Source organism: Fundulus heteroclitus, chromosome 4, assembly GCF_011125445.2.
Source record: "Fundulus heteroclitus isolate FHET01 chromosome 4, MU-UCD_Fhet_4.1, whole genome shotgun sequence".
Lineage (NCBI taxonomy): Eukaryota > Metazoa > Chordata > Actinopteri > Cyprinodontiformes > Fundulidae > Fundulus > Fundulus heteroclitus.
Window position 1 is genome coordinate 31,453,430 of NC_046364.1, and position 19,520 is coordinate 31,472,949.

The 19,520-nt window shown below is 39.8% G+C and overlaps 1 protein-coding gene across 1 annotated transcript; it reads left to right on the plus strand.

Annotated features, from left to right (window-relative positions):
• Nucleotides 1–279: 279 nt before the first annotated feature.
• Nucleotides 280–19,262, plus strand: rab27a (RAB27A, member RAS oncogene family). Its single transcript, XM_012855160.3, has 6 exons — nucleotides 280–554; nucleotides 10,525–10,693; nucleotides 12,822–12,907; nucleotides 13,014–13,117; nucleotides 13,365–13,488; nucleotides 17,267–19,262. The coding sequence occupies exons 2-6, from the start codon at nucleotides 10,541–10,543 to the stop codon at nucleotides 17,460–17,462; spliced, it is 663 nt and encodes a 220-aa protein (XP_012710614.2). The 5' UTR covers nucleotides 280–554; nucleotides 10,525–10,540; the 3' UTR covers nucleotides 17,463–19,262.
• The last annotated feature ends 258 nt before the right edge of the window (nucleotides 19,263–19,520 follow it).

The window sequence follows — 19,520 nt, forward strand, 5'->3', positions numbered from 1 at the left end:
ATTGTACACAATTTGGAAAAATCTTTTAATTATTTTTTTTTTTGGTAATGTTTTATCATATGTCTTGCATTTGGTTTTCTCTTTGGTAAAAAGGGTGGCTTTGTGTTGACGTTTTTTTTTTGTTTTGTTTTTTGTTTGTTATGCATAATGTTTTCCCCCCAGTGAATTTTCTTATTTACAAACAAAAATAAATAAATATGAGTTTTTGAAAAAAAAAATAAAAAAAAAATTAACGCCGTGTTAATTCAGAACACGCCCTCCCCGGTGGAGCCCAGCAGACCCAGGCGGTCGTCGGTGAGTCGGACCGACGTCAGTCAGCTCCGCGGGGAGGAGCTGTTTCTCACCGGGGGGGCTGAGAGCAGACAGCTCGGGAAGTTAAGGTGGCGCTCAGACAACTCCAGGCGGTCCTCATGTCCACTGACGGGCCGGACTGAAGCCCCGCTCCAACACCTTCATCTAACAGCGTCCCCCCGGTAGTTTAAGGGAGTTTTTTTTGTGTCTGTTTTTCCACCACAGAGGCAGCGAGCAGCAGCAGCAGCTACGCCCCGGGGCTGGTGAGTAAACTCCGCTTTCAGGAAATGTCTACCCAAGGAGAGCCAGGCTGCTGGGTAGCATCTGGCAGCGAGGCGCACACAATCAACACCTCTCCCCTCTTCTCGCTCGGTGTTTGCGCCCTCGTTTAAACTTCGCAGCGACCCTTTAGTTACGTCTTTTCCCACCCGCGGCGACTTCCTCCCCCACGGCTGCTATAGCCGGGGCTGAAACTTGCTCAATAAGCGACTCTCGGAACGGGACGACTCAAAAGTTTCCTGCAGACAGACGCGCGTCTCTGTGCTCGCCGCACGGATCTGGCCTTCAGGGCCGGAGTTGATGTGTGGATCAGGTCAAAGATGGGAGAAAAGAGGAGGGGGGGTATTTTATGTTTTGAAGAGGTCAGGTGACCCCCCCCCCCTCCTCCTCCTCCAGCTGGAGCCACATGAGGACCAGCTGAGGATCACTGCTGTTTCTGTTGCTTTAAGTTAATTGATTGGGGGGTGATGGTGTCATGGCGTGGAAATGGGTTTGAAGTGCCTCTTACAACCTGTTGCGGCTGCTGGTCGGTCCTCACATGGTGCTGCAGTGAGGCAGCAGCTCTTAAAGATGCATATCTGATCTTTACCAGGGCCCTGGCCGGGTTGATTTTTGGCCCTCATTCATATAATCATCATCATCATCATCATCATCGGCTACCCAAAAGCGTTTTTGTTGCAGGAGCAGCGTCCACCGCTTTGGACTTCTGCCCAGAGGGAGGGTCCTCCACTCCATCCTTGACGAATGATTAAAGCTTTGCTGGCTGCCATTAAGGTCAGCTCCATAGTTTTCCCCCCCAGATCTGAGCTGTGTTTAAAACTGGCGAGGGATCAGTGTTGTGTCTTAAAATAACACAGACCATTGTGAATTAGAAGAAGGCGCCACAGTTTAAATGCCCCACACACTGCGGCCCCCTTTATGACCAGACGCTTCTGTCTTGCTCGTTAGAACAGGGACCCGCTTGTTGTCCGTCTTTTTAAAGTGTTTTTTTTTTTTTTTGCGAAACATGAGACTGTCTTTAATGTCATTTCTTCCTGCTTCCAACCTAGATTGACTCCCACGCTTTCTGAGCAATTGAAGCCTGATTTGTAAAGTCGACGTGTTATAGGGAGTGAGGGGATTACTTGTGGAGGCATCATCAAGGAGGTCGCTCCAGGTTTTAGCTGACCTCCTTCCCTCCTGTTGGTTTGAAGTGGCTCACTTGGAGCGTTTCCCATCCGGCGGATCTCTCGCAATGCAAGAGAGCTTCTGAATAACCAGTTTAGTTATACCTCGGATGGTCGAGGGTTCGCCGCACGGTTGCCCAACACAACGGAAGATGACGCTCCGGCTCGGTTTGCTCAACCCTGGTAAGAACCTGGGAGCACCGAGGCGCGTTAGAGAGCGGTTCTGCAACGCTCGCCCTGCTGGGTTAGAAACGGCACATTTACAACCGCTGAAGTTTAACTTCCCTGTTGGGCTCATTAGTCAGAGCGAGATCAAGACATGTCAGAACTGAGCCGGTGCTCTGTGAGGAAACGTCTGATAAGGCAGATAAAATCTGCAGAAATACGCTGACGCTGTCCTTCCAGCCTTGAGGTTTTGCTTTTCTGTAATCTTTGTTTTAGTTTTTTAGTTTTTTTTTTTGCAGACTCAAGCTTTAGTTTTTAGTTTATTTTTTTACCGACTTATTTTTAAACCTAACTTATTTATATATTTTTTTGCTCAGACTGACTTTGTGGCTCTAATGTTTAAACAATACTGTTTTCAAATAGGACTACATTATGATATTTTTTTATCATAATGCCACATGGCAGCACCTGAACTCTGACCTGATGTCTGACAATCTGATGTAAACAACTTACTTACAGATGAAATCAGAAGATGTTTTAGCTCTCGCCGTTTTCTGTTTCTAGGTCAGTGAGGTTTGCCGAAACGATGCCTGCTAAACGACATCTTTTACGGGTGTTTGTTACGTTCTTCAGACAATATCACTGTTTGAGTTACTGGGAGGCACACCTGAGGCGGTATTTTTATGGCAGCGGCTCCTTGCGTCTTTTGTCCGACAAGGAAGCGTGAAAAGAAATCAGACGAGCTATCGGGAAGATTTTCAAATGCCCGAAAGGGTCACGTTCAGTTCAAAACAAGTAGGAAAAGCGCGGGGATGTCCATCCGTAATGCCGTTCAGGGAGGAGCTCTGTTGGATGTTTTCCAGTGGGAAAATCAACCCTCAGAATAAAAACAGAAACTTTTGAGGATGCTGGTGGAAGCTGGTAAGATTCGGTCATTATCCAGTGAAAGGAGAAGCCATCACTGCAAAAGCAACATTAAAAAAGGCTAATTACCATTCAGGAGGGGAAAAGAGCTTATATGTTCTGATGTAATTATAATTGTTTGGCAGTAATCCATCCATCGTTATATTTGTGGGGGGGAAATGAGGATATTTGCCGTCTTGGAAATACATTGGCGACCGCATCATATTTTTATTTATTTATTTTTTCTGCATGAGGGATCGGTGCTCTTCACTATATGTGTAACAAGGGAAAAAAATAATATTGAAGCAAGTCATCAGCCAGGAAGTTGAAGCTTGGTTGCATGTGGATCTTGTAGTTTGGCAAGGACCCTAACAGTCCAGCCAGACCGCTTATAAAGGGGCTTAAAGGCAGAATCTGCTATTTTTCCAGAAATGTAATCAGGTCCCTTTTTGAATAACTGCGCATGTGACCGTCTTACCTGCTCTTCACTTCTCAGGGCGATCGTGTGGGGAAAAAAAATCTCCCAAATCCACTCTGGTGTTATTTCTTTCTACTGAGGCCTACTTCTTCTTCTTCTTCTCATAAACATGTATGTGGTTTGCTTCTTGAGACTCTCAGCCATGTTTAAAGTATGCAATGTGAGCAGCGGCGCTACAATGAGCAGCTAACACAGAAGCTAACCGCTAACCTAGCCAGATACGGATACATAAACACTAGAAGTGCAGCCAGCAAGCGGAAAACTAACAAGGGAAGAGCACACACACTGGCGTTACGTGAGCTCGTCGGAGTGATTGACATGTGGGACAACTCTGACCAATCACTGCCATTCGGTCCGCACGACAGTGATTGGTCAGAGTTTTTACAGGCCTGCAGCTCCCACAGACGTCAAATGTTTTCCCCCTTTTTCTCAAAACTGTCACCCAGTATAACAAAAAGTGCTTCTGAACAGCATTACATTTTTTTGGGGGGACGCCATCATAATGTCCTGGTCTCTGTAAAAAATGTAAGATTAATTGGCAGAACCGAAAGGGAGTCCGTGAACAAGAGAGCTTCAAACCCGACTCGGTTACACCAGTTCTGTCTGGGTGAAGAGGGTCAAACTGAAGATGAAATTGAAGTGAAGAGGGGTTTACCAAGTAGAAATAATTAGGGTTTTCTTTGCTTACGTAAAATGAGAAAAGGTTTAGTAAGAATAAACGAGGAAGCAGCCTTTTTGTTTTCTTATATAAAGCTTATCCAAACATCTGCGTTCAACTCTTCATGCGACCTTTCATGCAGTCAAATCTTATATAATGTTTACATTTTGGGGAACTCCCTCAGCCTGCAGAAATCTAACATCAGGCTCTGGATCGACCCCATTTGTGAAATGGCCGATCAACCTCTGTGATTACAGCGCAAAACTCCACGGTTACTTCATCATGTCTCCTCGGCTCTCATCGTCAAACATTCAGCACTTGGAAGGTAGATTGTGATGCATAATCTAAATTACATTTATCCTCCACCTGATAAATAACCTGTGTTTGGATCTTTTTCAAAAGTAGGGCTGTTGAACTTGGTTACCAGATATTTAACGGTAAAGCCTCAAACACAGGATCTGGAGTCACGTTCTTCCTCACTAAAAGAAAAATGTTAAATCCTAAACAAATCAGAGGAGTTTAAAGGAGTAATCTGGGCTAAAAGCAGCACAGCTGCAGCAGCCAAAGCTTGCAAACAACCAACAATGTGGGAAAACTTTGGTTCATAAACTTCCTTCTAACTAAAATTGGAGCTTTGCTGGATAGTTTCATATTTTAGTAGTGTTCTGTTTATTTTTTCATGTGACATTTGACAACCAGAGCTAAAGCTTGTCAGTTGATTGTTTGTTGTTGTTGCACAATTTGGGATTATTCTCGATTAGATTCACAATCAAAAAACTAATTCACAGGGTCCACCTCGTCTAAATCCTTTACTGAGAATCTATGAGGATTTTATTTATTTATTTTTTGACAAAATATTGTTGGTCTGTACTTTTTATTTATTTTTACATGTGAAATTATTTTATAACATCTGATTTTTATCAGCTGATGCCAATTTCAGTAAAATAGCCACATTTTCTAATGCAAATATAAGAAAATATGTTGAGCAAAAATGGCTATTTTCACAACAGCATTTTAATTGACAGTGTAGAGAAGCAATGAAGCCGTTGACGATTTTCAAAATAAAATAGGAATCTGCTTCGTTTGCGCTGCCAGATGACTGTGCAGTGCAGAAGGACATCTCCAGAAGTTGTGAATTAAAAGTTTAGCCTGAACATCTAACCCACGTCAGTCAGAACTGGACATTTTGTCCATGAATGTAGTTAAAGGTTGGACCGTAAACTCGCCACTCACGGTCAGATCCGTGTTTCTTTCAGCCTTTTTTTTTCAGCTCGCCACGTTTAACAGGACTTTACACGAGACTCTAATCTGCTTATGGGCCCAGATGAAAGGCTCAGTGGTGCGCGCAGGGAAAGAATGCGAGGCTTGTCTGAAATCTTGTCAACTAAGTGATCATATGACACGTCTCTGCCGCCTTTTCACCCTGCAATTAGTGAAGTGTTGCTAATGAAAATCTTGCATCTCGTAAACGAAACAGAATGGCTCCGTTTACTGGGCAGTACGCGCAGAACGTTATAAAATGTTACCATTTGCTGCTGATTGGATTTTGAAAATGTTAAGGTAAATAATTTACTGATTGGTGGAGCGCTTACTGCATTCAGGCCAGATGTTTTGTAAAGATTTATCCTAAAGGAAGGCGTCTTTGCATGTGTGCTCGGCAGAGAATAACCTAAAATGAAGATGAAGCATCTTATTTTCATAAATTTACTCTTTCTGTTACCTGCAGCAGGTAGCTGCAGTTTCAGTGACACCAATGTGGTTTTTGCAGCTCTGGTTTTTGTGATGACAATTAAGATTATTAGAATTTGCTGCAGGGTAATACTTTCTCAAACGAGATTTATCAATCTAATAAACTGACACATCTCCATGAAAGAGGGCAAGGCGTGTTTAAAACTGTTATTTAAAGAAGAAATTGTCAACAATGACCATATCCCAAGGAATGCAAGCAGCCACCATTGCTTGGCATCAAAATGGCCTCATGTGGGAACATTCTGCACGGACTATTAAAGCTGAAGGTTCACTGGTAAACCGTCAAGGTGGGACGGTTTTGTCTTGTTGAAGAAGCTTCAGAAAGTCAAGGAGCGGCTGGAAAGTTTCCTAGAGCATTTAAGAGCTGCACTGCCTCCAGAGCAGAGCTTGCTCAATGCTGGCAGCCGGTGGGTACGTTGCAAAAAGGGAAAAGTTTGTCAAATTTTCCTGGAATGGGTGTATGTGTCCTTGATTTGAGCAGGTAAATAAGGTTATCTGCAAATGGAATGAGTATTTTCACCCCTAAATTAAGATAATTGAGTATACTGCTCTTGAAATGAGATGATGGAGATGAGTTGTTCCTGCTGTAAGTGCAAAAATATTATTCCACCGGCAGATCATTTAAACTTTCCTGCTCAAATCAAGGGCAAATACACTAATTTCAAGAACATTTTGCCCACTTTTAGTTCCATTATTGCAGTGTAGGAGCGAATTTACAGTGAAGTGAGACGCTTCCGCCAAGGCCCATCTGGCATTGAGAGATGCGAAGAAGCTACATGTTTTTAATAAATAAGCATCGTGCAGAGAAGCATCCTGACACAACCCATGCGTCTTGTTCCAAAGGAGCGGGAGCAAAGACGATTCACCCCGACGACATTGTCACAAATAGATCAGTATAAAAACAAACCTTTTCAACAGTCTAGGCTGTATTTGGGTGGAGGGTGGGGGTTATTTTTCCAGCAGGCAGGAGGACCAGTTCACAAATTTAAAGTCAAAACAAAGAGGATTAGGAAAAAGAACACTGATATGTTTGTTTTTGCCTGAAAAATGTAGCAATTTAATTCCCAGAAATTCAATTTCTAATTTGAAAGGAATGAATCGCCGTCTGTCAGGGTTTGACCCCAAAGCATGGCAGAAAAAATTGCAGAAGATAAGCAACAGGATGAATTACACTGTAAATATTGTTTTATATTTTTTTGAGTCATGATGAATTTTCATGTTGCTATATAACGTACAAAAAAAAATGAAATGGATCAATGCACAAAAAGTTGAAGCATGAAAACAGAGCATTTGCTACACTGGCAAACCTTTGACCCGTGACTGGACGCTTTGAGACGCCAAACATGACATTGCTTGAGTTTAACCCATATTCTGTTGTCTGCATTAAATATAGATTCATCTGAGTCTTACTTAGTGCACAGTGTCCGCGGCTGCAATCAATGGCGAACTGTTACACGCGATGGGTTTTCTGTCTGCATGCTGATAAAATCTATGAGCAAATACGGCCCCAGAAGCCCACACGTGATTTAGAGAAGGAGCGAGGAAACGTTGCATTAATCCCCGCATACGGTTGCTGCAATGATTAACGGTGCTCCTGGATGTTTCAGTGTTTTCATAATCACCATGCAGCCCAAAAGCGTAGCGGCACGCAAAAAGGGATTTCCAATGAATCCTGTTGTAACGCGAGTCAAGTTTCACAACCGAGGTGATGAGAGGAAGGTTTAAAAGGCAGGAAATGTGCCGCAAAATTCAGTTTTCAACACCGGATTGTGCCTTATTTTCATCCGCCAGAACACGACACGTTTCCATTGTTGTGAGGAAAGCTGACCGACTTCCTTTTGTCGAACGTCTGGTGCTTTTAATAATTGGATTAACTTTGTAGAGTAAAATCCTTTCACTTATAGGTTCATAGGTGTTGTAGCAAAGTATAAAATTCTTGCTGACCAAACAGAACCAGTGTCGTTATGGATCAGTCATGTACTTGTGTATAAAATGGTGGCAAATGTGTCTAAAGCTCTGGTCCAACAAAACTGTTTGATTTACTTGAAGGTGAGTTGAGTTGTTTTTAATAATAACGTCCAATAAGACGTGACTTTCAGCTTTGTATGAGTTTTAAAAATCCGCTGATTTTTTTTAACTTGTGACCAACATGCCCACGCAAGTTTTAGATCCCGTCAAAAGTCTGGAGTAACATTTCTTAACTTCAGGATTTAACTGAGGTTTCTTTTTGAGAAAACAAAAAAATAGATTTTTTTCAAAGCTTTAAAACGTCTCAATAGAGTGGCTGAATCAGAGAAACGTGTCAATTACCTGAGTTTTATTCTGAAAAGGGAGAACCGTCACCAAACACTTTATAACAAACGTTTACGTTTTTGAAATTCAGGTTTTTTAAATTTCTATTTCTTTTTAATTTTGTCACAAATTATTACTTCATCGTGACCCGATGGCAAAAAAATTCTCCCTGTTTTTAAATAGCTGCAGCTGTCTTCTTAACCTACATACATGGTCTTAGCATCACATGAAGGCTAATTTTATTGCTCTTTTTATTGACGTGCAACGTTTTGGGAAAGTTGTTTCTACATCACAAAACGATGACGTCTACAGTCAAGCTCAGAGTTATTCATACACCTGGTAAATTTGGTTTAAAGTAATCGTTTAACTTTACTGACATGTTTCTTCTCACTAGGCGTGATATTAGCTGTTAACGTTTTGGAGCGGCCCAACCAGAGTCCAGAATCTATGGATTATTCTTTAAACGACTTTCCTACTCGTTTTACATTGTTTTGTCATCTTTTAAGAGATGTTTGTCTCATTTCCTGCCAGAAACAAATGGTTAAAAAAAAAAAGAAATCTAAATCTTTCAGGGATATGAATAATTTTGCTCTTCACTGTATGCTGATAAATGTTTATCATGTTTGTAGATTGCGCTGACAGTTTCATTGTTGGATGTATAGGAAGTGACTTTAACAAACAAAGTTTTACATAAGGCTAAAAGCTGACACAGAACTTCATTTGCATAATTTCAGATGTATTTAGATAAAAACTAATCGTTCAACTTGTGATATATACCATTGGCAGCAAGTGATGGCTGCCGTTTGCCTTTAATTCTCTGAAAGAAAATACATCTTTTAACATGGTGTTTCTTTAAGAAATTTGAGTTTGATGGTAAAGTTTGTTTGAAAGGCCAGGAAGTTGCCAGTAAAGGTAAACTTTGCTCCATTAATTTGAATAACAGACACAGTATGCATGTATTTTACTGGTATGAAACAAGGACGCAGCTCACTGTGGTATTATAGCCTAGCCTTTTTTTTTAAACCCTCTTATTTCTTATGTAATATTGGTCTTTGTTTGCAACCTGTCATTACTATATTTGAGCAAACTAAATAATATTTTTTTAACTCTGCAGAAAATGATTTTGAAACTTAAATTTTAATCACTGATGCTGGTTTTGCAACCAGGACCACAGACAAAATAAAACATCCAGGCCTGCAGGTTGTTTCTACAAACATTTGTGATCCCAGTGCGTTACTCATGATGGGATAGTCCAGTTGGTGCTGTTGTAACAAAGTGAAAGGGTTTAGAAGGGACAGAAATCTGGCCACGGTGTGTTCGGACGGGTAAAATCCCAGATCTGGTCAAGCCGACTCCAAGGTGCATCACCAACTTTCTGCAGAGTCGAGCGCTACAGACCTCCAAGCTTCGTGTGATCTTCAGATTAACTCAAGAACAGTCCATAGAAAGCTTTGTGGCCTGGGTTTCTATTAGGGCTGTGCATAAAAATGATACAAAGATTAATATTGATATTTTTAAATGATATTCTGGCTTTCAATATCGCTATACCTCCCAACCCCTAGGGGGCGTTATTATAGTGCACCATTACTGTTCACAGTGAGGAAGTGCAAGTGAGACGAATTTGCGGAATGGCTGACAGGATTTTAGAAACGCCTTCGTCCCTAAAACAAGACGTTTGGGCACATTTTTGGTTTCTGGGATACGTTAAATGGATTGAACCAAATGCACTTTATTTTCCTGTTTTCATATATCAATGTTAAATAAATTTAACATAAATATAATATTTGGCTGGGTTTTGTTGATTGAATGACTTTGAGCATTAATTTGAATAATAAATATCAATGTTGGAGTCAAATCAAGCTGAGCTATATTGAGAATCGTATATCCGATGATACCCGGCCCTACTTTCTATAACCCAAAAAGCTGAGCCTCATGTCACCATATGTATGCAAGGTAGCGGTGTTGAGCAACCTACCATAGGTGTGTAGGGGCAGTGGAGACGGTGTTCCCTGGGAAGATGAATCATGCCTGTCTGTCTGACAATCCCATAGAAAAATCTGGGTTTGCCAGGGGAACAGCGGCTGCGTTGTCAGGTGTAAAGTTTGGTGGAGGGAGGATTATGGTGCAGGCCTGCCTCAGCTCCTTAGTTACATTGAATTATTTTAGTGAATTTCATGTTTCCACCTTTTTTGGGGCCAGTTTGAAGACGGCCCATTCTTTCCCAACATGATTATGCAACACATCCCTACACCTTGAGGAAATCCTGCAAAGGGTGAGCCCGCTTCATACTAAACCCCATGGATTAAGGATTGGACAAGTGAATACACCTGGCAAGATGGTGTATGAACCATCATCGGTCTAAAAGCAGCTTTGTGAGCTGTTAAAACTCATTAATGTTGGGGCAGATGTGGATCACTGGGGGCAAGTTCTCATCAGGCAATGCAGAGGCTGTGGGCTGATTCCAGCCTGACATCACAGACGTTACTGTAATATCTGAGAAACTAACACAAATACAGTGATTTTTACTCCTTTTGTGTTTTCAGATATTACGGACTCATTATGTCTGATGGGGAGTATGATTACCTCATCAAGTTCCTAGCGCTGGGTGACTCTGGTGTGGGCAAGACGAGCTTTCTATACCAATACACAGATGGCAAGTTCAACAACAAGTTCATCACTACAGTTGGAATAGACTTCAGAGAAAGGAGAGTGGTAAGTAATCATATTTTCTTTAAAAACTAAGGGGAAGATTTTTCTGATTCCCCTGAGTTTCTACGTAGCTGCCTGATCAGGGGGCTTAAATGGATTCCTGTTATATTCCGCAACACTCAATTAACGACTACTAAAAGATGCTGCTACTGAAATATGAAGTATGACTAATGTAGGCGAACATCAGGAAACACCCTCCTTAAGATTAAACACTTCAAACCATTGGCAAACAGCTGAGTTTAACTCATGTTTGCAGTAGTCTGCTCACCTAAAGCTCCTGAACTAGATCCGGTTTCTCTTTCTTTCCATTTGGACATCAAGCATTGCCTTTTTGATCAGACAATCTTAGCTGTTGTACAATAAAACGTCTTTTGTGAAAACACAAGCTATGATGACGTAAACGAGTAAATCTAATAATGGCGACATGAGTTCAGGAGTAAACGACTGGTACTCTGTTCACTGATCAGCGACAGTTGTTGTTGAAAGTTTCTGAAACTTTCTGAAACTAGACCTGGCTTTATAAAAAAAGATTCATGAATATGTTTTTATCTGTTTTAGATAAATGTGTTGTACGACATGCTGTGGTGCTCTAAGGCATATCTTATTTTAATGTTAACGGCATTTCTGAGCGTAATCTAGAGGGGTGAATGTGGCCTTGTCTTTACAGGTAACTCCGTGACTTCTCAATCTGCTGGTCCAAAGGGGTCTGCTATCAGATTTCTAAACATGGAGGGAGATTGTTTAATTTTGCCACAGTTCAGTGAAAGTTACAGGTTTAGTGCCCCCTAATGGCTAAAAGTTACATGGTGCTGCCTTAAGGCTGGTTCAACACAGTAGGATTTTTAGCCTGATTTCTGACCCGATCTTCCCCTTCCGACAGGCCCAGACTATCAGCATGGTTCTTAAGATAATATTAAGAGATATTTCTGCCGTGTGTGGTGTGTTAAGAGCGATCGGTGGAACGTTGGGACTGCTCCGACCTCAAATCGGGAATAATCAACATGTTGGAGTGTCTTGCCCTGATATTTCAGCGTGTGTGTGTGTTGTCCCCGAGGACAGACGAGCATGCAGCCTGTTGAATGTGACGTGTAGCCAATCATAAAGCGTGGTGAGGGAAACAGAGGAAAAAAAAACATCTCGCCTCCATATGATAGTGCAGCAGACGTAGAGCCTCGGTTCGTTCTGCCTCCACTCATGTAACAAACGCCCTTTTCTTTTTGTTGTATTTCTTCTCCGTTAAAATCAGTCCACAAACTATCACCATTATTCTTCCTCGACGTCCGTGTTTATTTACTCTGAACTCACGTTTGATCTCGAGAGGTTTAGCAAGATTTCCCGTCTGATGTCTGAATGATCCTGAGTGAAATCTATTTATGGTGTTTTGTCCTTGCAGTTGGCCGGTCATCACAGACCTGTTTTATCTAAGTTTTTTTTTTTTTTTATTATCATCGTGTGTGGTGTCTCCCAGGCTTTGAAAATCGTTCGACTATTTTAAAATCTGGCTGTCTGAACCAGCCTTAAAGCACCATTTTCACCACAATTTCTGACTGAATATTTTCAGTCCCGTTTTATTCTGCTATCAGTGCCAGAATAAAACGTTCAATAAGTGAAGGTTTGACCCACAGTGGATGTGAGAATCATGTCGACGTTAAACATTGAACTGATGTTGAGCTGCTCTGTTGAGAATCCTTGTAACAAACTCAAAATGAGATCAGGAGCATGATTTTTTTTTTTCTTCGTAAAAATCCTGGTCAGAGTTGATGGATGGGGCTAAATACCGGGCAATACCGGGATAAAACCCGTGGGAAGTTGCAAAAGATTCATGACTGGGTTGACTATTCAACTTCTGGGTGTTCTCCATTTACCCTGGCTGAGTTTAAGCTATGTTGCAAAGAAGAATGACAGAAATTTCAGCCGATGTGCAAAGCTGGTAGATACAGACCCAGTAACTCAGCCAAGGTTTAGGTGCAGTTGTTTAGTTGCCATCAAGAGGCTTTAGCAGATTTTTCATGGATCTCTTCTTTTTGGAAGGATTGATAGGCCCCCTTCAGGTTTCATGTTTCCTTCTATAGGTTTAAGATGTTCAAACATTTACTTAAATTTGACCTGCTGCGTCTCTTGTTTCCATCAGATCTACAATTCAACAGGTCCAGATGGAACAACAGGCAGAGGACAGAAGATCCACCTGCAGCTGTGGGACACTGCAGGGCAAGAGAGGTGCTTATTCTTCTTCTAGCTCTGATATTTAAAATTCATCCATCCTAACATCATTTACGTCCCTTTTTTTTAATATTTGTCTTTTCCCCGTTCTGAACAACTCCAGGTTCCGAAGTTTGACAACAGCCTTTTTTCGAGATGCGATGGGTTTCCTCCTCCTGTTTGATCTCACCAATGAGCAAAGTTTCCTCAACGTCAGAAACTGGATGAGTGAGTCCTGAAGAGTCCGGCTGAATGTGCTACCGAGGCATTTACAGGATGTTATATAACCACATTATGATATCTGGCTTATACGGGTTGACACAAGGCTTTTGCCAGACCCCAAAAACTAATATAAACATATATTCTATAACAAGCTTCTGCTGATACTACAGTCCCAATTCATTCAATGTGATTCCTGAACGTTGCTTCTATTTAAGCTAAGATGTGACTCCTGGCCGAATGCTTCCCCCCCCAGGTCAGTTACAGATTCACGCGTACTGTGAAAATCCAGATGTGGTTCTGTGTGGCAACAAATGTGACCTGAGTGACCAGAGAGCTGTCAGCCAAGACGAGGCCCGGCAGCTGGCTGAGAAGTACGGGTACGTCCGCCTGGTTTCTGATCCGTCTGTGCATTAACCTCTCCCTCAAAAGTTTGCCAAGAAGGCAGTGGCTGCGGTGTTTACTTAACTCTCCTCTGCAGACTCAAAGACTCAGCTGGTCCTCCTCGAAAAGCAAATATTTTCCTACATGTGTGAGATATCCTGGTCTCACGGCACTAGACACGCCTTTTACTGAAAGTACACCAAGCAGTGGTTCATAACATCTATTAAATGGCCTTGAAAGTTTTCAACTAAGGCTAATAAATAATATATGTTTTATCTTGACTGAAAGGAAAAAGTTTTGAGTTTGACTCTACAAAAAGCGAATTGTTGCACGGATGTATTAAAAAAACGCTTTAAGGAGCAATAAGCAAAATGTCATTCTTTTAGATCGAAAGAACTGAAAATTAGTTTTGTGGAAAGCACTAAAGGTATCTTTTAGGGGGACTATGGTATGACATCACACACCATCTCTCTGTCGTTCTCTAATCTGTTGTTTACACAGCCAGGCCGGCTGCTGCCACTCAGGGCTTAGGCCTTCCCTGCAGCAGGCACTAAAGGGCAGAGAGCACACGGCCATCGGATCAAAATGTTCTAAAATTATGAGTTACTTCACTAGACATGTGCCACTGAAAGCTGATGCTGTTTTTGTTGTGGATTTATCCTTTTCAAATATGCGCATATGAGGTGACGGGGGGAGAAGGGGAAATTGGTGGCGGGTTGCAGGTGGAGCAGGTAGAGAGAGGCGTGGCTTGATATGCATTTTGTTTTGGTCTACAGACAGTCCTCAAGCCCCACCTAGTGGTGAAAAATGCTTATTGCTCCTTTAAAGAAGAACCTTGAACATTCACACATTTATAACCTTTTAATGCACTTTCCAGTTTTTTCTAAATAACAAAAAATTAGCTAAATATATTAATCAAATTCCTGTTTACAGTGCCTTGAAAAAGTATCTAGATCTGTTTTTGTTTTACATTTTGGTACTTATCAACCACAAACTGCAGTGTTGAGTTTGTGAAAAATGAAGTCGAACTTTACTACATGGTTTTCAATTACCATTTTTTTTGCTTGATTTTTTTATTTTTTATTTAAAAACTATGAAAACTGACATGCATTTTAATTCAGCCTCCTTTTGTTCTGATACTCTTGACTAAAATTAACAGCAATTAATTGCTGATTCCACCTGGGTGTAATTTACCTCAGTATAAATCCAGCTGCTCTCTGAAGGCCTCAGAGGGTCGTTGGAGAACGTTGGTGAATAGTCGGCACTAGGGCTGGACGATATAGAAAAAAGCATATTGATAAAATAGAAATCATATTGATCGATATCGATAATTATCAACAAATTCAAAACATATATTTTAAGTGCAGCCCTGGCCATTTTATGCTGTTGCTTACCGACCTTTTTTCAGATGAAGAACACGCAAACACTGAATTCAAACTCAAACCTTTATTCAACCAACTTTTTAATAAAACTGCAAGTTTTTAAAAAAGAAAAAAGAACACGTGCTCTCTGAACCCTTTGAGGGGGGCTTGGGTCCCGAGTCTGTTTTGTGATTGGTTGGGAGAATCTAATGACTAATATTAACCTACATGGCTAAAATGCAACAGGAAGGAAAACTGTTATTCTATTGAACTTTTTATTGACCATTTTTTTTTTCTATCATCGATATACGTCTATCGATCGATATATATATATATATATATATATATATATATATATATATATATATATATATATATATATATATATATATATATATATATATATATATATATATATATATATATATATATATATATATATATATATATATATATAATTAGGGCTGGGCAGCACGCGCTGACTGCAGCGCGCTGTCACGGCAGCACTCTCCCGCTCCCCCCTCCCCTCTCGTACATGGCTCAGCGGCGCCAGCCAATCAGCACGCAGGCTCAGCCTGGCCCGCCCACTCAGCTCTCACACAAACTTGACAAACAAACAGCTGAGAGAGACCGCAGCAGCGAAAAAAACATGAACAGGGGAAGTAGCACCGTTTGGCTTTATTTTAATACCGTAAATGAAATCAAGCTGTATGTTTTGTAAAAAGCCGGTTCATTTCAGTGGAAACACAACAAATTTATCTAAGCACGTGAAAAAACATGAAAACGTCGAGCCCCAGAAACGGAGCGAGGAGACGAAACTTCTGTCATTGCCCCGACAGACCCACAGATGTCTCTGACTGAGGCGTTTCAGTCCTCCAGGGAACATCCAGGTAGATCAGTGGATGGATGGATGGATGTTACTGGAGCCCACACATAACATGTAATTAAGACCTTGAAAGAACCCAGTACATATATTTAAAAGTGTTATTTAAGATAAGATAACATTAGCTAATCCTTTTTTTATCCCACGACGGGGAAATTTATAGGATTAAAGCAACAGGCAGGTGCACACAACACAGACAAAATTACATAAGGATTGTAATATATAAGAGGTGGATTAGCGAAAAAACACTGAACATAACATTATTATTATTATTATTATTATTATTATTATTATTATTATTATTATTATTATTATTATTTAATTGTAATAATAAAATAAAAACCACAAAACCCAAAAGGTCAACAATTTCATGATACATCAAGCTTAGGGACTGGCTGAGATACAGCAGGTCAAAAAAGGCCATATTTTGGCTGCAGTGCTTGCTGTTCTCTTATGAAGAAAAGATCAACTAGTGCACTAAATTCATTAGATGGGTTGAAAATATCCAGTATAAAATAAGTGCTACAAATGTTACAACACTTTTGTTCATATGGCAGCAGAACATTAAAATAAAAGTGCTCTTTACACTACTTTTGAATTCATTCTTGGAGTTTGTAAATACAATGCGATTAATCGCGATTAAATATTTTAATCGTTGCCCAGCCCTAATATATATATATATATATATATATATATATATATATATATATATATATATATATATATATATATATATATATATATATATATATATATATATATATATCGTTATTGAATTATCGCCCAGCCCTAGTCGGCACCATGAATACCGAGGAACTCAGCAGACAGGTGGAGGACAGGAAAACTACATCGTCAACTCCAAAAATAGTCCCTGTGAAAGATTTGCAAAATGAGTGCATTGTTGAACACAACCCTTAAAGCGTCCTGCTTGCATTTTGCATTTTTGCATTTCGCCACAAGCTGTTTATTTTGTACAGCAACCATGTGGAGGAAGGTGCTCTAATCAGATTGGACCTAGATGGATCTTTTTAGCTCGTTGGTAAAATGTTATGTTTGAAAACAAACCCCCCACCCCTACAGTGAAACATGGTGGTGGCACCATCATGCTGTGGGAATACTTTCTTTTAACAGGGACAAGGAAGCTACCAACTCACAGGATGGTTTTCTGAAAATGTTAAACATGGATCCTTTTCACACCAGTCATGTTGTTGGTTGACCACATTAAACCTCTAAAAACTGCAGTAACTCCTGTAGATGCAACACTAAAGGTGAAAGGGGAATAATCACTTGAAAGGTTCAGTCTTGTTTATGAAAAGATTTTTCTAAGGTGCAGTGTCTCACTGTTTTCAAACTACATCCTTTATATCTATAAACCCCACAAATGACTGTAGACTTTAGAAAGTATGAACCATCAAACCTGGGGTCATTTAAGGTGCCTAATTTTAAAAAAAAGAGACGACTTCTATTACTTTTATACTACTAATTAATCTCTGAATCTGTTTTTAAACCAGTGCAACTCTCTCCACACAGGATCACATACTTCGAGACCAGCGCTGCAAGCGGGCAGAACGTCAGCGAGGCCGTCGACGTCCTGCTGGATCTGATCATGAAGAGGATGGAAAGGTGCGTCGACAAGTCCTGGATCCCGGACGGCACCGTCCGCGCTAACGGGCCCGCCGGCACCGACCTCTCCGACGGCTCCGATAGAAGCAAATGTGCATGTTAGAAGGATTGTTTTTGTTGCACATCTTTGTTTCGTTCTGTATCAGGTGGGGGAGAAAAGGAAGATATCCAAGTAAAAAAAAAAAAAAAAAAGTGGGAGTTTTCTTACATTTTGTGTTGAGGAGACCTTCAACATAATCAAGGCTCTTTGCCCCACAATCCAGAATGTTGCATGATCACGCTCACCGACCTGCTGAGCCGTCTATCAGCAAGAGTCGGCATGCCTTTTTCTCAATACATCAATCTTATCGTTGTGAATGTGAGGTATTTATTTTCCTTATGATGCCCTAACGTAGATTTCAAGTTTTCATATTAAGTTAAAGATCAGTATCCTAGATCCAAATGTTAAAAGAACACTGAGCCTGTATGTTGCATGTGCTAATATGTTGTCAGGACCCCTCAACTGCTGTATAGAGAAAAAATGGCAATGAATGTACTTTAGGTCATCGATTATGTGTCCTTGATGCCCAACTGAGTGCCTCGCAATTTCACTAGTGCCACCTCCAGAGAACATGTAGCTCTTAACGTCTTCCAGTGTTTGCTTGGAGGAGAAGATAACAGGAATATTTCTTTAGTCTGTACTTTGATATGATTGCAGTTTTGGTCAGAAAAAAACACTTTGCAATATTTACATAAGAGAAATGAGATTTTTTAAAAAAGCATAGGAAACGATTTAAGAACTATTTTTTTTTACTGTCAACTTGACTCATTATTTTTAGAAAGCTCATATTCTGACAAATTACATTTAGACATAAAATGATCAAAACCTGATCCAAAGAAAGGCCTTTTTAAACTGCTAATCAGTGACCTTCCCTGTTCTTGGATTCATCAGCTCAAGCTTTAAGAAATCTAAATTATCAGATCACAAAATTCCCTTTGTGTATTTCATCTTGAAATCATAACAAATTCAAACTTTAGTTGGAGAAAAAAAACTTGCATTTTGGTAGTAAAGGTAGTCCCTAAGCAAAATGCAGTGTATTAGATTATTATCCGTTGTCATTTATCTATGCATTACAAAATGACGTCCTTGTGTGGAGCTTTTAAAAAAACATGGCGGATGAGAACAAAAGGACATACAATTGTTTTAAAAAGTAAATGAAACATACATAAATACTTAGTTAAACAGTTTATTAATAGGACATAAATAAGTGGTGGGGCTACTTTTCTTGAACTGTTGACATTCTCTGAAATGTATTATTCTAGAGACTCTTGTTAGTGTAATATCCAAGTGCCAAATTTTATATATATATATATATATATATATATATATATATATATATATATATATATATATATATATATATATATATATATATATATATATATATATATAGTAAAAGAAATGTCATAGTAATAAGTCTGTATTTTCTGGGTTTCTGTAGCAGGTCGTCTCTTAAAAACTGTTAAGCTGAGCTTTTTTTTTGGCACATTTTTATAAATAAGTCAATCAGAATATTAGTTTGACGTCACTGGATGAGATCTGAAGACCTCTTTTTTTTTTTGTTGAGTTTCTGTTACTCTATAAATCTCATAAACACTGGAACGATAATACTTAATAGTTTCCTCACACACTTTACGTTTGTGTTACACTTTGATTATTTAGTATGTTTAAAAGTAGATGTTTTTAAGACTATTATATATTCTTCCTCTGTATTTCTGTGCACAGATTAAAATATTTCAATATTGTCTCTTCGTAAGTGGGTTTGATCATATTATTAGGATATATAATGCTGTCACATGTGCCATGCTTTCATATTAAAATGTGTATATTGAGACAGAAAATAACATTTGTATTTATGTATAATCTGGGCTCAAGTGTTTTATTTTACAACCCCTGGCAAATTTCTGGATTAGTGGCCTCAGAGGATGTTCATTCATTTGTTCAATTTTGTAGAAAAAAAGCAGATCACAGACATGACACAAAACTAAAGTCATTTTAAATGGCAACTGTCTGGCTTTAAGAAACACTAAAAGAAATCATGAAAGTATTTCTGATTCTGACTAACAATTTTATCATACTGTATTTCACTATGATAAAGATACCGTTTGATAAAGATTAGAC